The 21080-nt window shown below is 45.2% G+C and overlaps 1 protein-coding gene across 1 annotated transcript in view; it reads left to right on the forward strand.

The window, feature by feature from the left end:
* PRKN (parkin RBR E3 ubiquitin protein ligase) overlaps positions 1 to 21080 on the forward strand; it is a gene marked incomplete at both ends in the record, with an annotated part of 806365 nt that overhangs the window by 504685 nt on the left and 280600 nt on the right. Inside the window, one exon of the mRNA XM_084228791.1 lies at positions 1767 to 1903. Coding sequence (XP_084084917.1) covers positions 1767 to 1903 — 137 coding nt within the window. The remainder of the gene's footprint in view (positions 1 to 1766; positions 1904 to 21080) is intronic.

The raw sequence follows: 21080 nt of genomic DNA on the forward strand, positions 1-21080 counted from the left end.
TACATGTGGGCTGCTGTGTACACGCCAAACAAAATTCTTTCTAGTCTTCCCCCTCACGGGAGGGGAACGACATGCTTGGTCAGCCGAAGGCTGTGCGTCGTCACGCGCCATCCCTCTCCTCTGGAGCACAAGGCAGCTGTGCTGACTGGCTTGGCTGGGGAGGACTTTCCTTTCTCCTGTAGGGTAGTGGTGAAGGTTCTTGTCCACCTGCCTATACAAAAGATGTTCTCATCTCTGCAGTGTCTCCGCATGTGGGGAGCAGTTCCGGGTCGATAAAGGCTGAGTAGACGCTGTTGCTGGCGCCAGGATGGGGCCTGTTTCTCACAGAACGGGGCTCTGGAGAGAAGGAGGGGTCAGGCGGCTGCTCTGCGGGGACCCAGCGTGCGTGGGGTGTGTTTATGACGTGTGGAAGTTGGGGGTCCGGTGTCATTGCCCTGAGGGGATGCTGAAGAGAGAGACAGGTGGAGGCTCAGGACAGTCAGTGGCTATTTGAGAAAGGCCTGGGACGTGGTGACGGCGGCCCTGTGAGACGTCGGTGGGTTCGGCGGCGGGGACAGAAGCACAGGCAGCCCCGGGGCGCTCCGGCCCAGGTTACCTTCCCTGGGGTCCTCGGGATCCACGGTGTCAAGATGCCAGCACTTTCCCCATTTTGTTTCGTACTAGTTACTGCTTCAAAATAAATGGGAAAACAGAAATTTGAAAAAATTTTCAGTGTTAAAAATAATCATCCCATATTAATATTTATTTTTTCTGGATAAAGGGCTTATTTACATCTCTTATATCTTAAGAAATGGGTATGAAATGAAAAATACCTTGTATTTGGCTCTATTACATAAAGAATACACTCATCTAAATAAACCTCAATGACTTTCTTGCTATTAAAATTGCCTTGGGCCTGATCTCATGTTATGTATTCAATTTGTCTGCTTTTTGTCATAAACTCCTGTGATTTATTTGCTAGCAAAAATGCATGGCTTTCAGGAAGTGCTTTTTCCATAGAGCATTTTAGGGGAAATCTAAACTTTTTAGAAGCTGTACATATCAATTTATTAGTAATCTCCAAAACTGAATTTAAGAAATTGCACATTTGCTTGGCATGGGCGTGGCACAAGAGACAATATTGTGTAGAAGAATCTCTGCTGGATAATATTTTATATCTAAATTCTACTTTTCTACTTGCTAGTGAAATATGAGTGACTGTTTAATATACTACTTTGGTGCAAGAGTAATTTTTCTTCTGACTTTGGGGAAATTCAGATTCCATATATTATAATTAAATCTAAGAAACATTTATTTAGGAACTTACATTGCAGGCACTATGAGAATATCAATGAAATGTATCCACAGTCTACTTTCAAGATCACTGTCTATAAGAGCAGACACATACCGGCACCACGATGAGCAGTGGATCTATAGAAATATACACGTGCACACACGTATGTGGATGGGGGGTTAATAGGTTAGTTAAATTATGAGTCAAGGGAGGCTTGTAGAGAGGTTGTATCTGAGCAGGGGTTTTAACAGCTGAGTAGCAAATGTGTTACCATAGAAAATGTAAAAGTAAGAAGACCAATGTTTGTTATTATTTATGGGGCACATCCGATTTTGAAGATGTAGCCTTAGCAGGTGTGAGAGCAAGGCTAGGGGCACAGGCCTTCACTCAGAGGTGCCCTAAGTGCCTCTGAGGGTTACAGAAAGGGTTAGGGTTAGTGCTGCCCTTCCAGCCTGAGAAGTACTAAAGGCAGTGTCTGTCTTTGCCCGCGCAGGAGCCCCGTCCTGGTCTTCCAGTGCAGCGACCGCCACGTGATCTGCTTGGACTGTTTCCACTTATACTGCGTGACCAGGCTGAACGACCGGCAGTTCCTCCATGACCCCGAGCTGGGATACTCGCTGCCTTGCGTGGGTGAGTCTGGCGCATTTCCCCTCATTTCTACGGCTAATTAAGAACAGAAGGAAAAGTGTCAATGTAATTGGGTCCACATACTTTTGGATTCACTAAGCTTGGGTTGACATAGGTTTACCTAAGAAGTTGTATTTTCAAATATCTGTTTGTCCATTGGTTGGCAAGAAATGTTAATTTTTTGGATAACAAAAAATATAAAGGAGTAGGATATGAAGGAGTTGTGTTGAATTAGAAGATATAGGACCTGCAGAAAGACATTGAAATACATTTTTAAATATTTTTTGGCTAAAGTACATAAAGTTCATCGATGGCTTTACCCTGCAAGGTATAAATTTATTATACTGGATTTAACACAGTACTGCCCAATTTTTTAAATTGTGCTCCCCATTGCTAAGAATTTTGCCCATAGACACAATATATATGAAAGAACATGCATAAAACATTAAAGAATGAGATAAAGCTAAAATACTCAATATTTTAAATATATTTTACCTTCACCATTATAAAATAACCTTTGCTTGCACTATTAATGCTGTTATATGCACTGTTAATACTATGATACTACTATTATGTGTATTGTTTTTATTGAGATGAAGTTGGTGTGACGTTCAATTAATCATTTTAAAGGGTATGATTCAGTGGCATCTCATGGATGCATATTGTTAAGCAATGACCACCCACCTCTTCTAGTTTCAAACTTTTTCAGCACTGCAGAATAATCTCCCTCGGCCACGATAATCACACTCCATTATCCCTTGTCCTTATCTCCTGGCAACCACTAGTCTGTTTTCTGACTCATGGATTTGCCAAGTTCAGATATTTCACATGAAAAGAATCACAAAATATGTTACTTGTGTCTTAGCATACTGTTTTGAAGTCCATCCAAGTGGCGGCATGTGTCAGTACTTTGTTCCTTTTCATGGTTGTGTAATATTCCATTGTGTGGCTATGCTGCCTTTTTTCCATTCATATGTTGATTGATGATGTGTATTTGCATTGTTTCCAAAATTTGCCTTGTGACTGATGCAGCTGTAAATGTTTGTGTACTGGTTTTTGTGTGGAGAAGTTTTTTTTTTTTTTTTTTTTTTCTCTTAGATATATACCCAGGAGTGCGATCAGTCAGTGGTGTGGCAATTCTATGTTAAACTTTTTGAGGAACCACCAAACTATTTTCCATAGTGGCTGCACTACTTTGCATACCCATCAGCAACTTACAAAGGTTGCTGTTTCTCTGCATCCTCACTAACACCTGCTATTTTCCTATTTTGTGAGTAACCATCCTATTAGGTGTGAAGTGGTATTTCAGTGTGGTTTTAATTGCATTTCCAATAACAATTCCAGTATCTTGTGTATCCAGGATATCAGATCTTCACACGTGTTTGTCTGCCATTGTATAGCTTTTTGTAGAAATAGCTAAGTCCTTTGCCCATTTTTCAATTGGGTTGTTTGTCTTTATATTGCTGAGTTACCAGAGTTCTGTATACACTCTGGATACTAAATTTCTATCAGGTATATTGTTTGCAGACATTTTACCCATTCTGTGTGCTGTCTTCTTCTTTTTAACATCTTTTAATACACAATTTTTTTTAATTTTGATGAAGTCAAATTTACTTCTTTTCTCTGCTTGCTTGTGTTTTAGAGTCAAATGTAGGACTCTGTGACCAAATATGAGGTCAGGAAGAGTAGCTTCCACATGTTTTCTGAAATTATGCTTAGATCATCACCCCATTGTGAAGTGAAGTGGGGGAGTTCCCACCTCATTGCATACTCACATGTATAATGTATATATGCATAGAGAATGACAGCAGATGCTTCATTGATTTTGTACTGTGGTTTGAAACTGTATGATTCCTTGGTTCAGTGATGAGGTTTTAAGTTCAATTTATTTTGGTACTTAGTTTTAATTGATCATAGTTGAAAAATCTACCTCAAAATTATGCACAGATTCAAAAGGAATGGGTTATTTGCATTGTTAACTTTGTGAATTGTGATACTCATTTTTAATTGTATCTGACAACAATGAAATATTTTTATTAAGATTTGCATAATGTATGTGTCAGTCGTTGAGGACATTATATATGTGCATTTTTTTAAGGAAAGCTCATTGAATGGTATCACACTTTTGTAGTTTTAGCAAATGGGTTCAAAAGTCAGGGAAACATTTTGAAGATTTGGAGATTCCATTTTTAATATTTTAATTGATAATTTTGTACTGAGAACCCTCTTGTTTCACAAAACTATATCTATGAATCAATTCTAAATTCCACTTTCAAATTGTCTATTCACACTCAAGGCCCTTATAAAAACATTTATTTCTCTCTTTTTTTAAAATTTGTAAACCTTCTTTGTTATGGAAGTTGTCAAACATATGAAGTAAAGGAAAATATTACAATGAACCCCTTGCACACATTAGCCAGGCTTTCTGCAGAACAAGATAGCCTGGACTTTTCTTCTGATTCTTGCCAGTGACCTGGAATTGGCCATTTTTCTAAGGAGCCCTGATTCCTTTAACAGAAAATAGTATGTAGAAGTTATGTTAGGGGGAAAGGCTGTCCTGAGCAAACTCCATACAGGCTTTGTGGACGCCACCCCCACTCCATCAAGACACTGGGAATTACAAATCCCAGGATCCCCAAAGGGAGGTTGCGAGGAGTTAAGCAGCCATTTTTCTCTGGCTTGTGACTTTAACCAGCCATGTGAGCGGGTCTTGCTCTCTCGGCTCGTGCTCTTGGCCAGATAGGTTTGGTGTCGGTGTCAGTGGGTCACTTGGGATTCCAGGTCGGCAGAACCAGTAGGACACATTTAAGAATTTATCTCCCTCTTTTTTTCCCTGAGTTGTTCATTTCCTCATTTCCCCTTCCCTTGTAAATAAACCTTTGATTAACCTTTTTTGTGTGCCTACAGTTTAAGTCTCCTTTAAGCACACAGATGAGGACCCACAGTCAGGCAACCTGTTTTATATCTGTGTTGCCCTGTAACAGTTACACTCTTGCCTCTCGGTGTGTTCATTATTACTAGGCTGGTCACTGTTTCTAGACCTAGATGAATATACACTTTTTTTTGAAAAGTGCATAAAACTACAGCGTTATTTATGTTGGCATTTCCAGCTCATCTTCAGTGCTAGGAATGGTTCTTCCAAGTCACTAATCTAGCAACTGCTGTGGCTTCCTGTCGTCCAGAATCCTGTGACTGAGTGACATCAGCATAGGTACTCCCTTGTCTTAGCTCACAGTGCACACACCAGAGTAATTAGGATACTAGCGTCATCGCTGAATTATGGTGACTGACAGCAGTGTCCAGCTCCTGGTGTGTGTTATCGTTCAGTGTGTCCCCATGGGGATTTAGAGTCATGTACAGTGACTGCACACTTAGGTCACTGATTCCTCCTGTGTTTTTACCTTTACATGACTTTTAAATTTGTTTTGTAATTATGTTAAATACTAAAATGAATCCAGCGTCAAAACTGTAAGACAAATTACATTCAAAGAATGTAATAGATAGTGCTTGTCCCCACTATCTTCAATATTCTTTTCCCTCCTATAGAGAAACCACTGTATCTAAATCCCCCATTATAAAAACATGTATGGAGAGAAACAGTGATGCCAATATAGAGAGTACATGTACATCCTCCCTTTCTCAGGAATACGGCACACATTTTTTTCACCTTGATTTTCCCCTCTGCCTTACATGCTGTCTGTAGATCACTCCTTAGCAACACTCAGATATTTCTTCCATTAAAAAAATAGCACTCCTGACTTCCACTGTGTGGATATACCTTATTTTTCCCTTACAGGGGAACACTTAGTTTTCATTTTTTATTGTAGATATTGCAAATATTTATGAACATTATATTTTTATTACAACAAATAGAGTGTGTGCATACATGTGTTTATGGCTTTCGTAGCATTGATATAAGAGGACTAAGAGCAGGGTTGTGCTATCAAAGGGGAGATGTATATTCTGCTGTTTGCAGTCTGTGCCCGCCAGCAGTATGGAAGAGCGGCTCCCCTGCCGTCTCACCAGCAGAGTAGCAGAAAGGGTTTGGGAGTTTTTTCCAGCCTTTATTTGGGGAAATGGTATTTCCAGCTAGTATTTTTGTCTTCTCCTGGAGAAAGTTAAACATCTTTTCATATGTTTAAGATTTGCTTGCGTTCCTGTATCAAAAAAAATCATCTTTTTTTGTGCTACAGGTAAAGTGAGTACGATTTTCAAATTTATTTTTTAGCCAGCATAGGATGGGCCTTGCCTCACAGGAAGACTGACAAAGTCAGACCAGTCACATTATTGTAAGGATTGCATGGAAACTAGCTTGAATGTTGCTAGCTCTTTGCCGCAAGATCGGTAACAATTTCTACATTAAAAAAAAATTGCATGGTCCAGTTCTAGCCCATTGGATTCTATAATAGTTTAGTTTCCTATAAACATCTTTATAAATTTTTTTGTTGTTTGGTTCATTAGTGATGGGGGTGACATCCTCAGAACTTTATGACCTCCTGGGTTCAACTTTGTTTTAATATGAGTGCGGCAGGGAATGAATCAATCTTATTTTTTTTCTTTGAAATTCTTTTAAATATTTCTATGGATGGATTTCTGTCATTATAGATTATTTAAACATAATCCTCCACAGAGCTTTGCTGTTACTTTAAAAAATGGCGCTTGGTATTGAGAGTTCTTCTTCCTTGACTACTCTTTCCTTTAATGTCTAACAGGAAGCACAAAGTCGCATATTCTCGTACTTTGTTATTAAAAGAGAATGTAGCAGATACACAGGCTGAGGTGGAGACGAGCCTTGTCTTCATCCCAGGCCTTCTTCTTCAATGATGGCCTGGTACCGCTCTCCCAAGACATGCACAACAAAGCAATAATTCAGTTTGTCATATATCATCATGTATGACATTGGCCTCTTTTTCTGTGACTAGAATCATAAATATTTCCCCCTAGTTTGTGAAAAGAGACTTCAGATGTTATTATACATTTTCTTTTTTTTTTATTTCATACAAATCTGGAGTATCTTGGATCCTTTCTCAACAGGTCTCGCTCCTCATTTATCACTTGCTTGGTGTGCAGACGCCCTGCGTGTGTAACAGCCTCTCACCTCGACGTGTGGCGCGCATGGGGCAGCTGTGGGGAGGGCAGGGGCGCTCACCTCCCGCAATGCACCCACCAGTGTCCCGGGTAACGCCTTCTCACAGGAACCACCTGAGTCACTCATGTGCTTTAGCTGTGTTAGTTAAGTTAACATGAGACAACTGATCCATAGCAGGTGATCTTGTGTGAAAGGGCCCCCCAGGGTCTGGGGTGGGGGCCTCACTGTCCCCTTGATGCCCTCTTTGCACTGAGAAGCCTGATGGGCTGGTCACCCACAGGACGGGAGCACCAGTGTCAGCCTTTGCCTGGTGAGGGCTGACCGCTCTGCACCCCACTGAGCCCTGTGTGAGCCTTCCAGAGAGCAGTGACCCCTCGGCACTGTCCTCCATGTACACGGGCTCAGATCCTGCCTGACACCTGCCCTCTGCAGTGTTGGGGCGGTCACGTGGCCTCGTGTGCCCTGGGCTCTCCTGTAAAGTGGGGATTATACAACAGGACTAGGTCCATACGTTGCTATAGGGACACATTGAAATAAGGCCAGAGCTGGTGCCTTGGGGTGCTGAGGAGAGTGGACAACACCAAGGCTGGTGTGTGTGATGGTTGTTATGGAAGCACATGTTCCCAGAGGCCACCGACAGTACACATATGTATGCACACGCGTGCACGTAGTGGACCGTGTACCTCAATGTGCTCTGACTGTGGGTCAGTGTTTCTCTGACACGCCCTGTCAGTCAGTCATGGAGCACGACTCACCGTCCATCTGTTTGGCCATCTTCTCTCCTTGGTTTGTTGACTTTGCATTGATTCATGGAACACAGAGCAAGAGATATAAAATAGTAATAAAACAAAAATAGAAAATCAAAGTTTTTCTGATTATAAATAGAAGCAACAGACTATCAGGGACTAGAATTGATTGAATCCATATCATTCCATGTGACAGTCTCCCCACAGTGGGATTCATTGTGAGGTTGTGTCAGTGTCTATGAATCCTATAAATAAGATTTAATTGTATGTACAGAAACAAAACTGGCAGTTAATTCCAGAAAGGAACTAAGGCTGTGTGGAAAGGGAGCTTTGTGGGTGCTGGACGCCCTAGTTCTGACCTTGGGGGTTTGCCTGAAGCTGTGAATGGGAAGATTTGTTGGTGCATAAGTGTTCACACATGCCTGGGGTGTATTCCCACCTTGGCATTCTCCACGGGCTTCTCTGCTGTCCACATGCTAGATCACGGGCTCCTGGCAGTGTGGGCACTGCTCACCACAGGGTGAGCAGGTGTCTCCGGGCACTCCGGAGAATGCTCTTCCACACTTGTGGCAAACACAGCCGTTTATCCCCTCCACATCCACACACACACTTCCCCAGCCACACAAAACTGTCCTGTCCCCCCAATCCTTTGTTCACTATCTCCAGAGTCTGGGAAATCTTGTAGTGGTATTTGAACAGAGTCATTATGAGAAAAAAACTGAGATCCATTTTCTGGAACTCTGCACGCTACATCAAAAACAGGCTGTAATAGAATTAGCAAACTACTTTTCAAACAACACTGATTCCACGGAAGCCACCAAGAGCGCGACAGAGTTTGTCATATTGCTAAGTGATCCGCATACCAAGAGTCTTGTTAGCGGTGTCCATGTAAACTCACCATCTCTGGATAAATGCCTGATGCCACTTGCTGTCAAAACGTATGTAACAAAATGTTCTTTTTCCCATAGTCTGCTCTTTCAAATCTCTTTTAGACTCATTCAGCAAAGCACCTTCAAAGCTCAACTGCAGGCATCCACATCCTCAGGACCTGGCTAATCTACCACCAGTCAACCTTTGTCACTGTCATCATTATTATGATGAATAATTAAAACTGCTCTAAATCACCCGTCAAGCACGAACTCCTTCCTTAGTGTAGGCTTCTCATTTGAGCACAATTTTCCTTGTGCCTTATAGGAGTGGAATGCCAAATCTTAGTTCCCAGTGAATCAAACACAATTACTGATGAGGGCTGCTACTGCGTCCTTGGTGCAGTAGCGCCCCTTCCACCCCTAGTGCTGTCCCGCATACACCCACTGAATCCCCACAAAACTCTGTTGGAACGGACCCTGTTATTCTCCCCATTCCGGATGAACCACTTCCTCTATATGACTTTTCATATAATCTCCGTTTCCGTGTAGCTTAGCGTGAGATTTCCTTTCTATGCTGTATGTTCACTCAGCAACTCCAGCCTACTAGGGCCCTCAGAGTCTTCGTCGGCAACATGCAGCATGAGGCAGAGAGTTCTGGACCTTTCAAGATACAGAAAAATTCTTGATGCCTAGAGAATCAAGGAGGCATCTACTTAGGGTGTTTGACATAAAATTCAACAAAATGATGTTCTGACTTTTGCGCATTGCTCTCCCAAACACACAAAGAATCAAGTCAATATAATTCCCAAAAACACATCAGAAATCAAGGAGCTATAAAAGGCTAGATCGCCAAAGAGGACACACAAATGAGCACAACACAAAGTGAAAGTCCACCCTGCCTCGTTCCTGAAGAATCGCTGATAGAAGGTGTGCAAGACAGTGTGATGGACACACATTCAGAGCCGGTCTGGCTAGTAATTCATGTATTTCTGAAAAGCAATTTAGCAATCCATGTACTGAGATGAAACATTAACAAACTGCCTGGAAGCCCATCCACGCACACACAGATAGTCTCTCCACGGCTGTCTGTCTGTCTGCATGCAATGCACAGCTCGTTCTCTTCCTCGCTCCTCGATCTTGAGTACCTGTCAGTCCCACGAGGCAGCAACAGTAGATTACAGCAGCTGACAAGCCTGAAGCCAAAGCAATGTACTTTTGCCCCAGATTTACTGAAATTAAATCAGACTTCCTAATTTTGAGGTGATGCCAAACATTTTTTTTGTTTTATTGGGGAGCTTGGGGAGTGGTTTGGCAACTTTGATGGTTTTCCTTTGACATGGAGGGTGAGTCCATGATGTCGGAACCGGGGCCTGACTTCTCTAGGAAAAACACTGAAATCTCAGGACCTCGGTCAGGTTATGGTCCAGCGTGGGGTGGCTGGGGATGCACCCCACAGTGGCATTCCAGGCCCCAGACTTGGACTTATGCCACCTCCTGGCTCGGTCATTCTCAGCATCCTTGAGCCGCTGCTGCTTTTAACCCAGGGCAGTGGGCAGAGGGGGAGGTGACATCAGCCTGGAGAATTCTTAGAGGTCAGGCCTGGAAGTGGTGCTGGTCACATCCTCCTATGTCCCTAGTCCCAGAACCCAGCCGCCTGCCCCCCGCCCCAAGCACACAGTGGAGGTGGGGTGCCCGGCAGGAAAGGCCAACAGTGCCGGGAGCACAGCCGGTCTGTGCGGCTGGTGAAGAGGACGGAAAACGGAAAATTTATTGACCGGCTGTTCAGCTTCCCTCTCCAGCTCGCGGCAGACACGGCTCTCCATCAAGCAGCTTCATTATAAGGAGTGACTGGTACATGACAAGGACCAGAGTAAGAGCTGTAGGGCGGAATTGATGGGGCGCAGGGGCCCGTTCTATTAGACCAGCAGGGTCTGCACCACTGTCGGCGGGGCCTTGGAGACACTGCCTTCCAGAACCCACCACTGAAGGACACGGCTTCTCTGATTGTTGGCTCACGTGTGCCTCATGAATCCCAACTCAAGTGCCTCAGACATGTCTGCAGAAGCTCCCAGCAGCGCTGCTGCCATCCTCTTGGGAGGAGCCCGTGTCCAAACGTCCATGTCAGCTCAGCCCTGATCCTTGCTTTGCTCGGGAGTTGATTTCCCAAAATGCCTTTTCTCTTTTTCTCCCATGTCCTAAGGGTTAAAAATAAAATAACATTCTAGAAATTAGGTACAACTACTCCCAGCAGCCCGCAGAGAAAGCAAAAATAATTTCTTCCACCCACTTCTGCCCTGAACTCTTCAGAAGAACATTCTATCTGAGTCTATAAGGGCAAAAGTAAACTGTTTCTCAAGTATAAATGTATTGCTTGCCCAGAGTTCTAGAAAGACGCCTATATATGCTAAAGATAGCTACAGAGTTATTCAAAGCAGCTGTCTGAAAACTTCTCTTTGTCAAGGCACAGCTGTCCACTCCCTCTCCCTGGTCTCTGCAGCAGTCGGCAGGTCCTGGAGTCAGTGCTGGGCGCTCCAGGCTGGAGAGTGCTCCCGAGGCCGGAGGATGGCCACCCTCATCACTCGCATAGGAACTGACTTTTTAACTGGCGTGGTGTGTTCTGAAATTCACGAGTCACATCCCGCATCCACAGCTGAGCTGAGACACTATTGTTGGGGCTGCATAGCCACCAGCACCAGGCAGCCTCCAGCCAGGTGAAGGCCAGGAGAGGCCAGGGCGCCAGGCCCGCTGTAGCTCCCCACTGCAGCCCCCTCTTCCCTCCCAGAAGGTGTCCTCCACGCTCGTGACCTCTCAGCGTCCCCACCAGTGTGTACTGTACTCTGTCTGTACTCTGCAGTCACCTGTCGCTTAAACACAGCCTGTGGTTGTGTGAATGTCACAGAGAGTGACCACACACATAGGAGGCACAGCCTGTGCACATGGGGGGCTCGGTGCTGCCCACGAGGCCAGCGCTGTGAACTGCCCTCAGCAACACATGACCAGAGGCAGTAGCTGGCTGTTCACTTCCAAGTTGGTGCCTGGAAGCCTTTGCCACACACAGTTCCCTCGCCAGAAACATCTAGAATTCCAGCTGTATTCCAGTCAGAAAACTCTGGCTACAAGTACAGGTCACCCAGTGCCCAGCATCCACGCACCCCGGTTATGCACGTTCTCCATCCAGGTCCCGGCTACACGTCTGTCTTCCCCACCCTGGTGTGAAAATAGTGTCTTAGCCTGTTCGTCGGGTGCGCTCCGCGCTCACCATCAGAAGCACAAAGTCAAGTTAGACTGTGACAGTGGAGAGTTGCTGGGGTAAGATCAGCCTCATTACACCCTGATGGGTCACGTCTCCTCTGTACCACAGACTTGAAGGCCCAGCTCACTCCGCACGGTGACGATCCGCCTCCGTGCGTCGGTGATCAGGAGCCTGTCTCCAGCTCTGCGTGCTGTTTGTGGCTGATTCTGCCTCAGCCTGTCCCTCGGGCTAGGTGAGAGCACTTGGCTGCTGACACCCCCCACCCAGAGGGCCTGGGAGAGCTCAGAGGGGCGCAGGTTACAGGGGTGCTGGGTTAGACCCCTGAGGTCCCACCAGCATCTCAGGCAATGAAAGTGTGTTGTGTCTTCCTGAGCTTCAGATTTCTGCAGCTTGTTCCAACTTGATTCCAATGAAAGCAGGGCCTTCTGTGGCCTCTGGGTCAAGAGGTTGTCATTTATTTGAGACAGAAACAGTCTTCGAGCTTATGCTCACGTTTCCTGACACAGACAGGTGGCTTTTAATTGTGCTCCTGCAGTTTCTGCTCCTTCACGGCCCTCCCCTCATCACCCAAGGGTTACCTAGCGGCACCTGCTAGGGCTGTGTCCGCAACTGTGTTATTTTGGCCACTTAACACACACACACACACTCACACACTTACACACACGCAGTACCAGTGATAAAATTTTATTCTTCCTTGCAGTGCAATGTCTTGTGTTAATGAGGCTTCATGCACAGAAATTGCTGTGAGCTGGTGACCTCCAACTATTTTTGAAATAATTAATAATGTGCTTAGAGGGGTTGATTTACATATTCATGAGAGGCTGTATCATCTGGTTCCTAAGCAGGACAGTGAAACCATTTAATGTCTTAAATGCATACCAATTTAGCAAGGGGAGGAGTGGTTTACTATTCTAATGTCAAGATGGAAATAAATATATAAAATATTTGAAGCAAGAAATTATGTTCTGTGTTTCCAGTAAGACCTGAATGCCTTCCAGGTCATCTTATATGTTCTGTTACTGATTCCACTTAGGAGTTTGGAAAAATTAATATTTGTTATACTCTCTGCTTCTCAAGTCTTCACTAGAAATCATCTATCTTGGAATTAAATATTTATAGAGGGAAATATTGTACAAAAAGCCATGGAAATACTGAAGCAGAGGACCAAGATCGTTGTTCAGCAGGCAGCACCATTTTGCCTGGGTTTCTCTGAGCCTCTATTTCTCCTCCTCTCCCCTCCTGCTTCCAGAAGCAACTTTCTCCTGACTCAGGTGGTGACACTGTTGTGGTTGGCCTGGAAATGGCCACCTCTCTCCTCGCTTGTGGGCAGGACAGAGACATTTGGGCTGACCAGCTGCCAGGGGCCTGGAGAGAGAGTCTAGCTAAAACCCAGGGTGCAGAGGAGAGTTTGACCAGAGGCCTGGTGGGCTCTGTCTGCAAGGGGTTCCATGGCATGAAGGGTTCCATGGCATGAATGCCGACCCAAGGCCTGCCCTGGGCTGCCCGCCACTGGGCTGATATTCTCCTCACACACGAAGATGAGTCTGAACTCAGAGAGAATTGAGTAAGAGTGAGACGTGGGTAGAAAAGGCCGGCAGAGGCCTGGCACCGAGCTCTGGGGGTGACAGCTTCCTCGTCCCGCCAATTACACCCTCCAGTGTCAGAATTTATTCCAGATACGCCCTGTTCAAGCCAGAAACCTGAAGCTGCAATTTAGGCTTAATGAATGTTTTATGGCTAAAAGTTGAAAATATAATTTTCTTTTTGACATTCTCCATATTAGCATATTAGCGAAAATAATGGCAATAATTCCCGTGAATTAGGAATTAACATTTGAACAAGCATCCAGTTACATAAATGTAACCCTGTAAAATAATTTTAAAGTGATAATGATAAGATTTCTTGTTAAAATTCATAAACTAAATTTATTCTATAAAATTGAATTCCCCCAAGACTTTATTTTATAAAGGAAATATATGTAGGACTATAAATAGTTGCTGAACGAGTCGGCTGTTGGTTATTATTTCTCTTCTCTTATGGACACCGTGAATAGGCTACTTGAAGGAGGGGTTTAGTAAAGCGTTTAAGTCCTTTCTTGAAATTTTTGTATTCTGAATGGACCATCGATGAGTAATGAGTAAATTTCCCACAAGTGCCTTTGGACTATAATCAAGTACAAAATTGAACTAATGTGTGATCTGAAATTTGAAACACTTTATTCTAATCTGAGCACTGAGAGGTGCACTAGAAGAGGGAGTCTTCTGCTTGGTGCCCAAAGAAAATTTTACAGCCCTTATTTCTAGTTACCTCTTGCCTCATCCTTTAAATCTCTGTGTGTTTATACAGAAAATAGCAGCAGCATTTCTATTAAATCTGTATTGGGATTCGTATTGGATTTGGTTTTTACCCATAAGGCTTCCCAACCAAAATTTTGGGGAGCTCTGATCTGGACCAGTGGAGTTGGAACTTCTGGGTTGCTCCCCATGGAAAGAAACACACTCAGAACAGTGCTGGAAACACGTGCACTGTACATACTCGTGGATCCAAGAGACTCACAATCTGCCCCGCCTTGCCATTGAGATGCACTGTGACAGCATCAGTGTTAGTCTCGCTCAGGTGCACCTCAGCAGGTGGAAATCAGCTCCATGACAAGGACCTTCGAGGTGGCCTTGGGGCCCCTCCTTAGGGATCAGTCATTTCAAGGACCAGAAATGCCCTGAAGCCCCACCCACATTCACACTTGCCTATATGATTTACAGCCCTAATTCTCGTCATCCTCTTACAAAAATGGTAAACTTCATGAAATTGACCAGATTTGAACAAAGTAGAAAAAACAAAGTCATCCATTCCCCATGCATTCTTCCGAACAGGTCACCTTTGAAAATTTAATAAAATCGGTCATTTTTTGACAGAAGATTTACTGAACAGAAAGTCCATTTCATGTCCAGGAATGCCATCCCCAAAGAAAGAGCTGACATGGAGGCTTGGGGATATAGTCTCGGGATGGGGGAGCTCTTGCCCCCACACACATGGCAGTGGGGTGTCTGCTCCTTTGGAGCCATCCTGAGAGGACCCGCACCCCCAAACCAGACAGCATCATCCTTTAGTACATAGACTTTGGATCGATACGCCTTCCGTATTTCCATAGCTTAGCGGTGACTCCTACTGGTGTTTGCTTCCCATCGCGCTGTAATCTAAAAACATTATTTCTATAATTGATAAGCACGTTTCCTGTTGTAACCTTCGAGGTTCATCAGAAAAACAGTGGTTAATGTTTAAAGCTTTTTCTCTGAGTAATATTTTTTTCTGAATGCTCATTCTTCCTAGGGAAATAAATGGTAATGGCTTGTCTTGAGATTTGTTCTTGGGAGCCTACAAAAGCTGAATTCATTAGTTAACTTGTTTTGTTTTTCAAATTAGACTTATATTTCAGAAATAACATGGAACTAGAAGTTGTGGCTCTCCCATGAAATAAATGCACCTTGTCAATTCGGTGAAGTCCCTTCCGAGCTACTGCATCCTGGGGCAGACGGCCTCGTGAGGGGGTCTCCTTATTTAAACTTCGCAATCATGTTGTGTGGTTGATGCGAATTATCCCATGTTGCAACAAGGGGACAGAGCTTCTCAGAAGCCTCATTCAAACATAGTCTGCCTGACCCCAAAACCAATCATTCCTTCCCACCTGGTATGCACGGAACTCATGTCCCGCGCCTCTCCCACCTGGAAAATGCTGAGCTAGACTCTTGCCTCCAAACATGGGCCACTACTTACTCCTATGAAAGGCATCAGGGTAAAACTCACTGTCAGATCAGGAGGTGAAGGGCCCACTGAGGGGTGAGCAGGCCATCCTGACCCTCTGTCTCTGTGTGGTATGTTAGATCAGGGGTATCAAACTGGATTCCGAGGAACCCTGGGGAGGTTGTCCAGGCACAGATGAGGAGCAAGTTCATACCAGGGGACTGTGTGGGCTGCAGTGGCCGGTACCAGCACAGCCCATTATGTTAACCAGAGCCCCCGCCCCGTTCTAACCAAAGAGACACCAAGCCAGCCGGACGTCTGGAAGGCCAGGCGCTAGCAGAGGCTTCATTTAAAATAGTTCCATTTCCTTTCCCATATATTCTTTAGAAGAATAAAGAATAAACTACCTACTTTTGTTGTGTATTAGATTCACATAGTCACAAAATGAAGAGGATCCTTCTGACTGGCACAGAGGGGAGAGCTGTTTGTTACCACTCAAGCGCCAGGGGATAGAATATCTCTAGCAGAGCCTGGAAATCAAAGAACCGGGGCCGCTCCACCCTCCACAACAACTCAAAGCAATTTTTCCACTGGGTTTCTCAGTCCCGGTTTCAATCTGAATGTGCACTCCAGTGAGAGTCTGTTTACTTCCTCTTAGTCACTTCAGTTAAATGATGGTCTTGGTGGGCCCTCGCTGCTGACGCACAAGCAGGCGAGTGGTAAAAAATGTTGGTTTCAGAGGGAGGAAGAGCTCTCGCTGGGTGAGACGCCGCCACCATCGTCAGAATTGATTTGCCTGATATGCCACTGGAGAAGGTGCTGCTTCGGGAACGGGGTATGATTCTAGGCCACGCGCAGCTTCCGTAACTGCCTTTGTATTCAGAGAAGGTGTAATTACCTCTAAAGTCTGCTTAACTGTATGAGCCTATGCTAAGTACAGCACGCTGGGCATAAATCAGCAACAGCTCAATTCAAACTTTATTTCCCAAAGCAAACCTCTAGGCTGTTATTTTGCCGTTCTTCCTTCTGATCCAAAAATAAAAATCAATCAAGGTAGAAAAACAGCTGTAAAGTTGATAATGAGATTTGCAACCGGATGAGACACAGTCTAGATCATGAGAAAGCTGAAGCTCTGCCTGGAATCTGGAAATCCCCTGTTCAGGGAAAAGAGACCTCTCCCCAGCCCCCGACCATTTCAATAAGGGGACCGACACCGGTGGCTTCTGTTTTCCATAATTTACACCCCAAGTCTTATCATGTGTTTATGGGCAGTCAGAGGAGTGCTGATCATGGCGGAGCTTTGGGGGGATAATAGCAGTTAACAGAGATATTCTGTTCACCAGAGAGACCGAAATGGGACTCCAGTAAATAATAAGACTTTCAGAAAATTACCCAATTACATATTTAACCATTCTGGTCTCCAAGGAAAATCGAGTGCATTTTACAAAATTGCTTGTAATTGTGAATTGTGTGTTTGCGAAGGAACCCGGTGTTCATGGGAGCACGTTTGTCAGAGTCTAGCAGCGGAGCCTTTTTTAGGGACATTTTTGCACAGAAGAAGAAACATTTGCAGTTGCTTTCCGGATACCAATAAAATACGTGCTTCGGAATGTCTGACACACTATTCTGCTGATGACTCCAGGGCTATTTTGATGCCGGAGGGATTTAATTTAAAGTACCTTGAATGGAAGGCATTTAACTATTGTTTTAAGAAAACATTTTTTAATGAGACTATAACTACATTGCAAGGAGATAGATTTCTAAGTCACAAATATTAATTATTCATCCCTTTTATGGAGAACACCATAATAAGGAAGCTGTTTTTATTTCATGCAGAAATGGATAATCACTGCATTCTTTCAAATTATACAAATAACTTAAAATAATTTTCTCTTCACTTGCAAGTGGGCCTTAACTTTCATTAAAAATATATTCACGGTCACATTTTGGGGATTTAATGTTGATCTGTGGCACCTTATTGAATGCTAAGATATGATTTAAATCACCTGAACAAAAACAAAGACTTCTGCGTAAGACTCTTCATTCCAGAGCGTGCCCTAGCATACCCGAGAACGTGGATCCTGGCGTCACGGCCGCGTCCCAGGCGCGTATAGGTCGCCCTACACTGTAGTGTATCCCGCTGTGCGTACTGTCTCTGTGCGGTGGGCCTGGTTCTCTGTGCTGTACCCAGTGCTGTGCCCGACTCTGTACCAGACTTTCCAGAACAGATAAGCGAGTTGCCCTCCTGGAGCTTACAGTCCCATCGGGGGTTACGAGCTTTCTTCGAGAGCCTTGATGCTGTATCATTACTGACTTGGACAAGAGGCAGAAGACATGGGGGAACCGAGGAAATGGCCATAGATTTTAACTTTTTTTTTTTTTTTTTTTGGCATGGAAGAGCTGGAGTGTTGGCCAGAGATGTGGGGCCAGGGATGGATTCACCAGAGACAGGGTAGGGAGCAGATCAGGCAAATCTATTGAAATCCACTGGTGAGGGGAGCAGCAGGAGGCCATGTGGGTGAGTTCCCTGGCTGGGGATCAATCTCAGGCCACTGCGGTGATAGCCTGAGAGTTAACCCCTAGGCCACAGGGAGGCCCAGAAGTGGCCATAGGTGAGGCCTGGAGACAGGAGGAACTGACCACATCGCAGGAGTGGCAAGCAGCCGGTTGGCTGGCCCAGCGTGAGAGGAGGCTGCGAGGGCAGGGCTGCTGCGCTGCATGGCTGTGGGAAGGACTGTGGCCTCTCCGTCCATGAGGTAGGAGGAGTCCAAGGCCTTGGAGCTTAACACAGGAGAGCTGCAGTGATAGAGCTGTGCTTGCGAAAGGCGGCGCCCATGGGAGGAAGATATAACGGTGCAAGGAGGCAAGAGCGTGTGGTGGGACAGAGCTGGGGGTGGGGGGGCTTGGCAGCCCCTAGCGGGCCGATGTCCCCTAGAATGGAGTTGAGGCTGCTGCCCCTCAGCTGGGAAGGATGCGCGATCCCCCACTGCTGGGAATTTGTTCTGCCAGGACTTGGTGATGGTCTCATATAGAAGGAAGGACACGAGGGAGGCACCGGAGAGAATGCCTAGGCTTCTGCCTGCAGCGCAGGGTGATGGGAGTGGCAGCAGAACCCTGGCAAGAAACAAAAACTTTCAGGACTTTTTATATATTCATGTTAGAATTCATCTGGGGTGAATGGCGTCCTCCCTAGCGGTTGTGGTGCCATCTATAGACTGTAACTTGCAAGTACTTGTGAATAGTGTCCTGGGGCCCTAACAACCAACAGAAAATTAATGTGTGTTCAATCTGACGTGGGTCATACCACACCTTTTCTTTTGTGAAGGGGGAGGGGCCGTAAGAGCATTAACGGGGTGGGATTCTGTGAATCACTCGTGTTGAATGCCACAACCAGGTCACAGCCAAGGCCAACACGAGACACGAGGCATTTCTTCTTAGAAGGTTGTCGTCGAGGATTTTGCCCACTAGCTAAGTGTCAACTCATGGAAGACGTTTCTCTCTGCGCTGAGACCCCCTGGCCGACGGGAACAGAGCCATGTGAACCTGCGCAGGAAGAGGGGGTGATCAGGGATGAGCTGTGTCGCCTCTTACCCAGGGCCACGTGTCAGCAAGAGTCCTCCTTGGTCTCCCGGCACCTACTGGCCCTTGACCTATCTTCTCTCTTCGATCCTTGCTGTAAACCAGTTTCCTCTGCTTCGGAGCAGGAACGTGCCACCTTTGGCTCGTAAATTTGCAGAGAACATCGCTTGGCCCAAAACACATTTGCTTTGGTCTGAGGCATTCTCGCGTTGTCCAGCAAGAACAGAGGTGCACCTGCTGTGCGGTAGATGACGTCACTCAGAGGTCCTGATGCAGCCTCTGTTCTGGGCCCTGGAAAGGTCAGCGTTTGCAGAGTGTCTTCGGCCTCTGTGACATCTGATGGGTTGTATTTGTGTGTTTTTCCTCATTCTTTCCCTTTTTTAAAAATTTTTTAAAGATTTATTTATGCATACAAGAACTGGGGTGTAGGCCAGAGGTGTGGGGGGGTGACAGGATTCACCAGAGACAGAGGGGGTGGCAGAACAGGCAGATCTACTGAAACACACTGCTGAGGGGAGCAGTGGGCATGTCAGGAGAGGTTTGCTGCACTGTGTGGGTTGCTCCCTGCCTGGGGATCGAACTCATGCTGCAGAGGCTGCAGAGAGCTTCATAGGTTGCATCTGAACCCCTTGCACCACCAGGGAGGCCCTCATTCTTTTCCTTAATGGTCCCTTCCTAGTTCATATTCTCTCCAGTTTTCTATCTACTTTGATCTTATTGTATTTGTGTATAACTGCCTCCAATCCTTTCTAGAATGTTAGATGAATAAATGAATAAATAAAAAAAATCCTTTTGAAAAGAGCTGTGGAATTTCCTGGTGTGAAAATGAGAACAATTTTGGTCCAGAGTGTGGCAGACATACCGAATGTAACAATATAGAACATATTACTCTTGGAATGTTAATCCCTTACTCTAAGCAGTTATTTTATGACTTGATAGTAAACTGAGTGCAGTCCCTGGTCTTCTGGAGCTATTTAAATGTAAATTCGCATCAATTAAATTATATGCAATTAAAATTGAGTTTCTCATGATCATAAAGCAATTTAAGTTTGTCTACTAGCTACCATTTCCGAGCAGATGTAGAATGTTCTCGTCAGTGCCCAGCATGACTTCAGATCGTCTGGAAATTCCTCGTTAATAGCTTGCAAATAACTTCAGAATGAAAAGAGCCAAACCTACACCTTTCGGTTGTTTCTTAATGATATTTCTGGTGCTTTTGTCTTTTTTGTTTGTTGTATTATGGCTTCGTATCGCTCAGCCGACATACCTTGTGTTTTTCCTGAATTCTACGGGAACCCCAAAATCCGTTCCCTCAGTCCTGGTCCCCCAGCACGGTCCACTTTCCACTAATCCAGCGTCCTGCTAGGACTGCTGGGATCCCATCCTGCTTCGGGGAGTGGATCTGCCTCGATTTCTTTCTAGACTCCCTGAGTTGTCTCCTTACTGTCCAGGACCCTGCTTTACGAGTGTTACTTTGCTTTTTAATCTTCCTCTGTAGATGTTCCTTTTTTAAAAAAGATTTATTTATTTATGCACACAAGAACTGGGATACAGACCAAAATTGTGGGAGGTGAGAGGATTCACCAGAGACAGATTGGGGAACAGAACAGGCAGACGGACTGAAGACACCACTGAGGGGAGCAGTGGGTGAGACAGGAGAGGTCTGCTGTGCCATGTGCGTAGCTCCCTGGCTGGGGATTGAACTCGTGCTGCAGAGGCTGCGGCGAGCTTCATAGGTTGCATCTTAACCCCTTGTGCCACCTGGGAGGCCCTCTAGATGTTCCTAACTGTGTCCCCATACTGCATCACCCTCCTCCCTGGAACTCCAGAGACCTGTTTGCCTTCCCTTTGCCACACCACCCAGGCCAGGCCACACCCTCAGCTGCTCTTCTCTTGTTTGGCTCTG

Source organism: Talpa europaea (assembly GCF_964194135.1).
Source record: "Talpa europaea genome assembly, chromosome: 2".
Taxonomy (NCBI): Eukaryota; Metazoa; Chordata; class Mammalia; order Eulipotyphla; family Talpidae; genus Talpa; species Talpa europaea.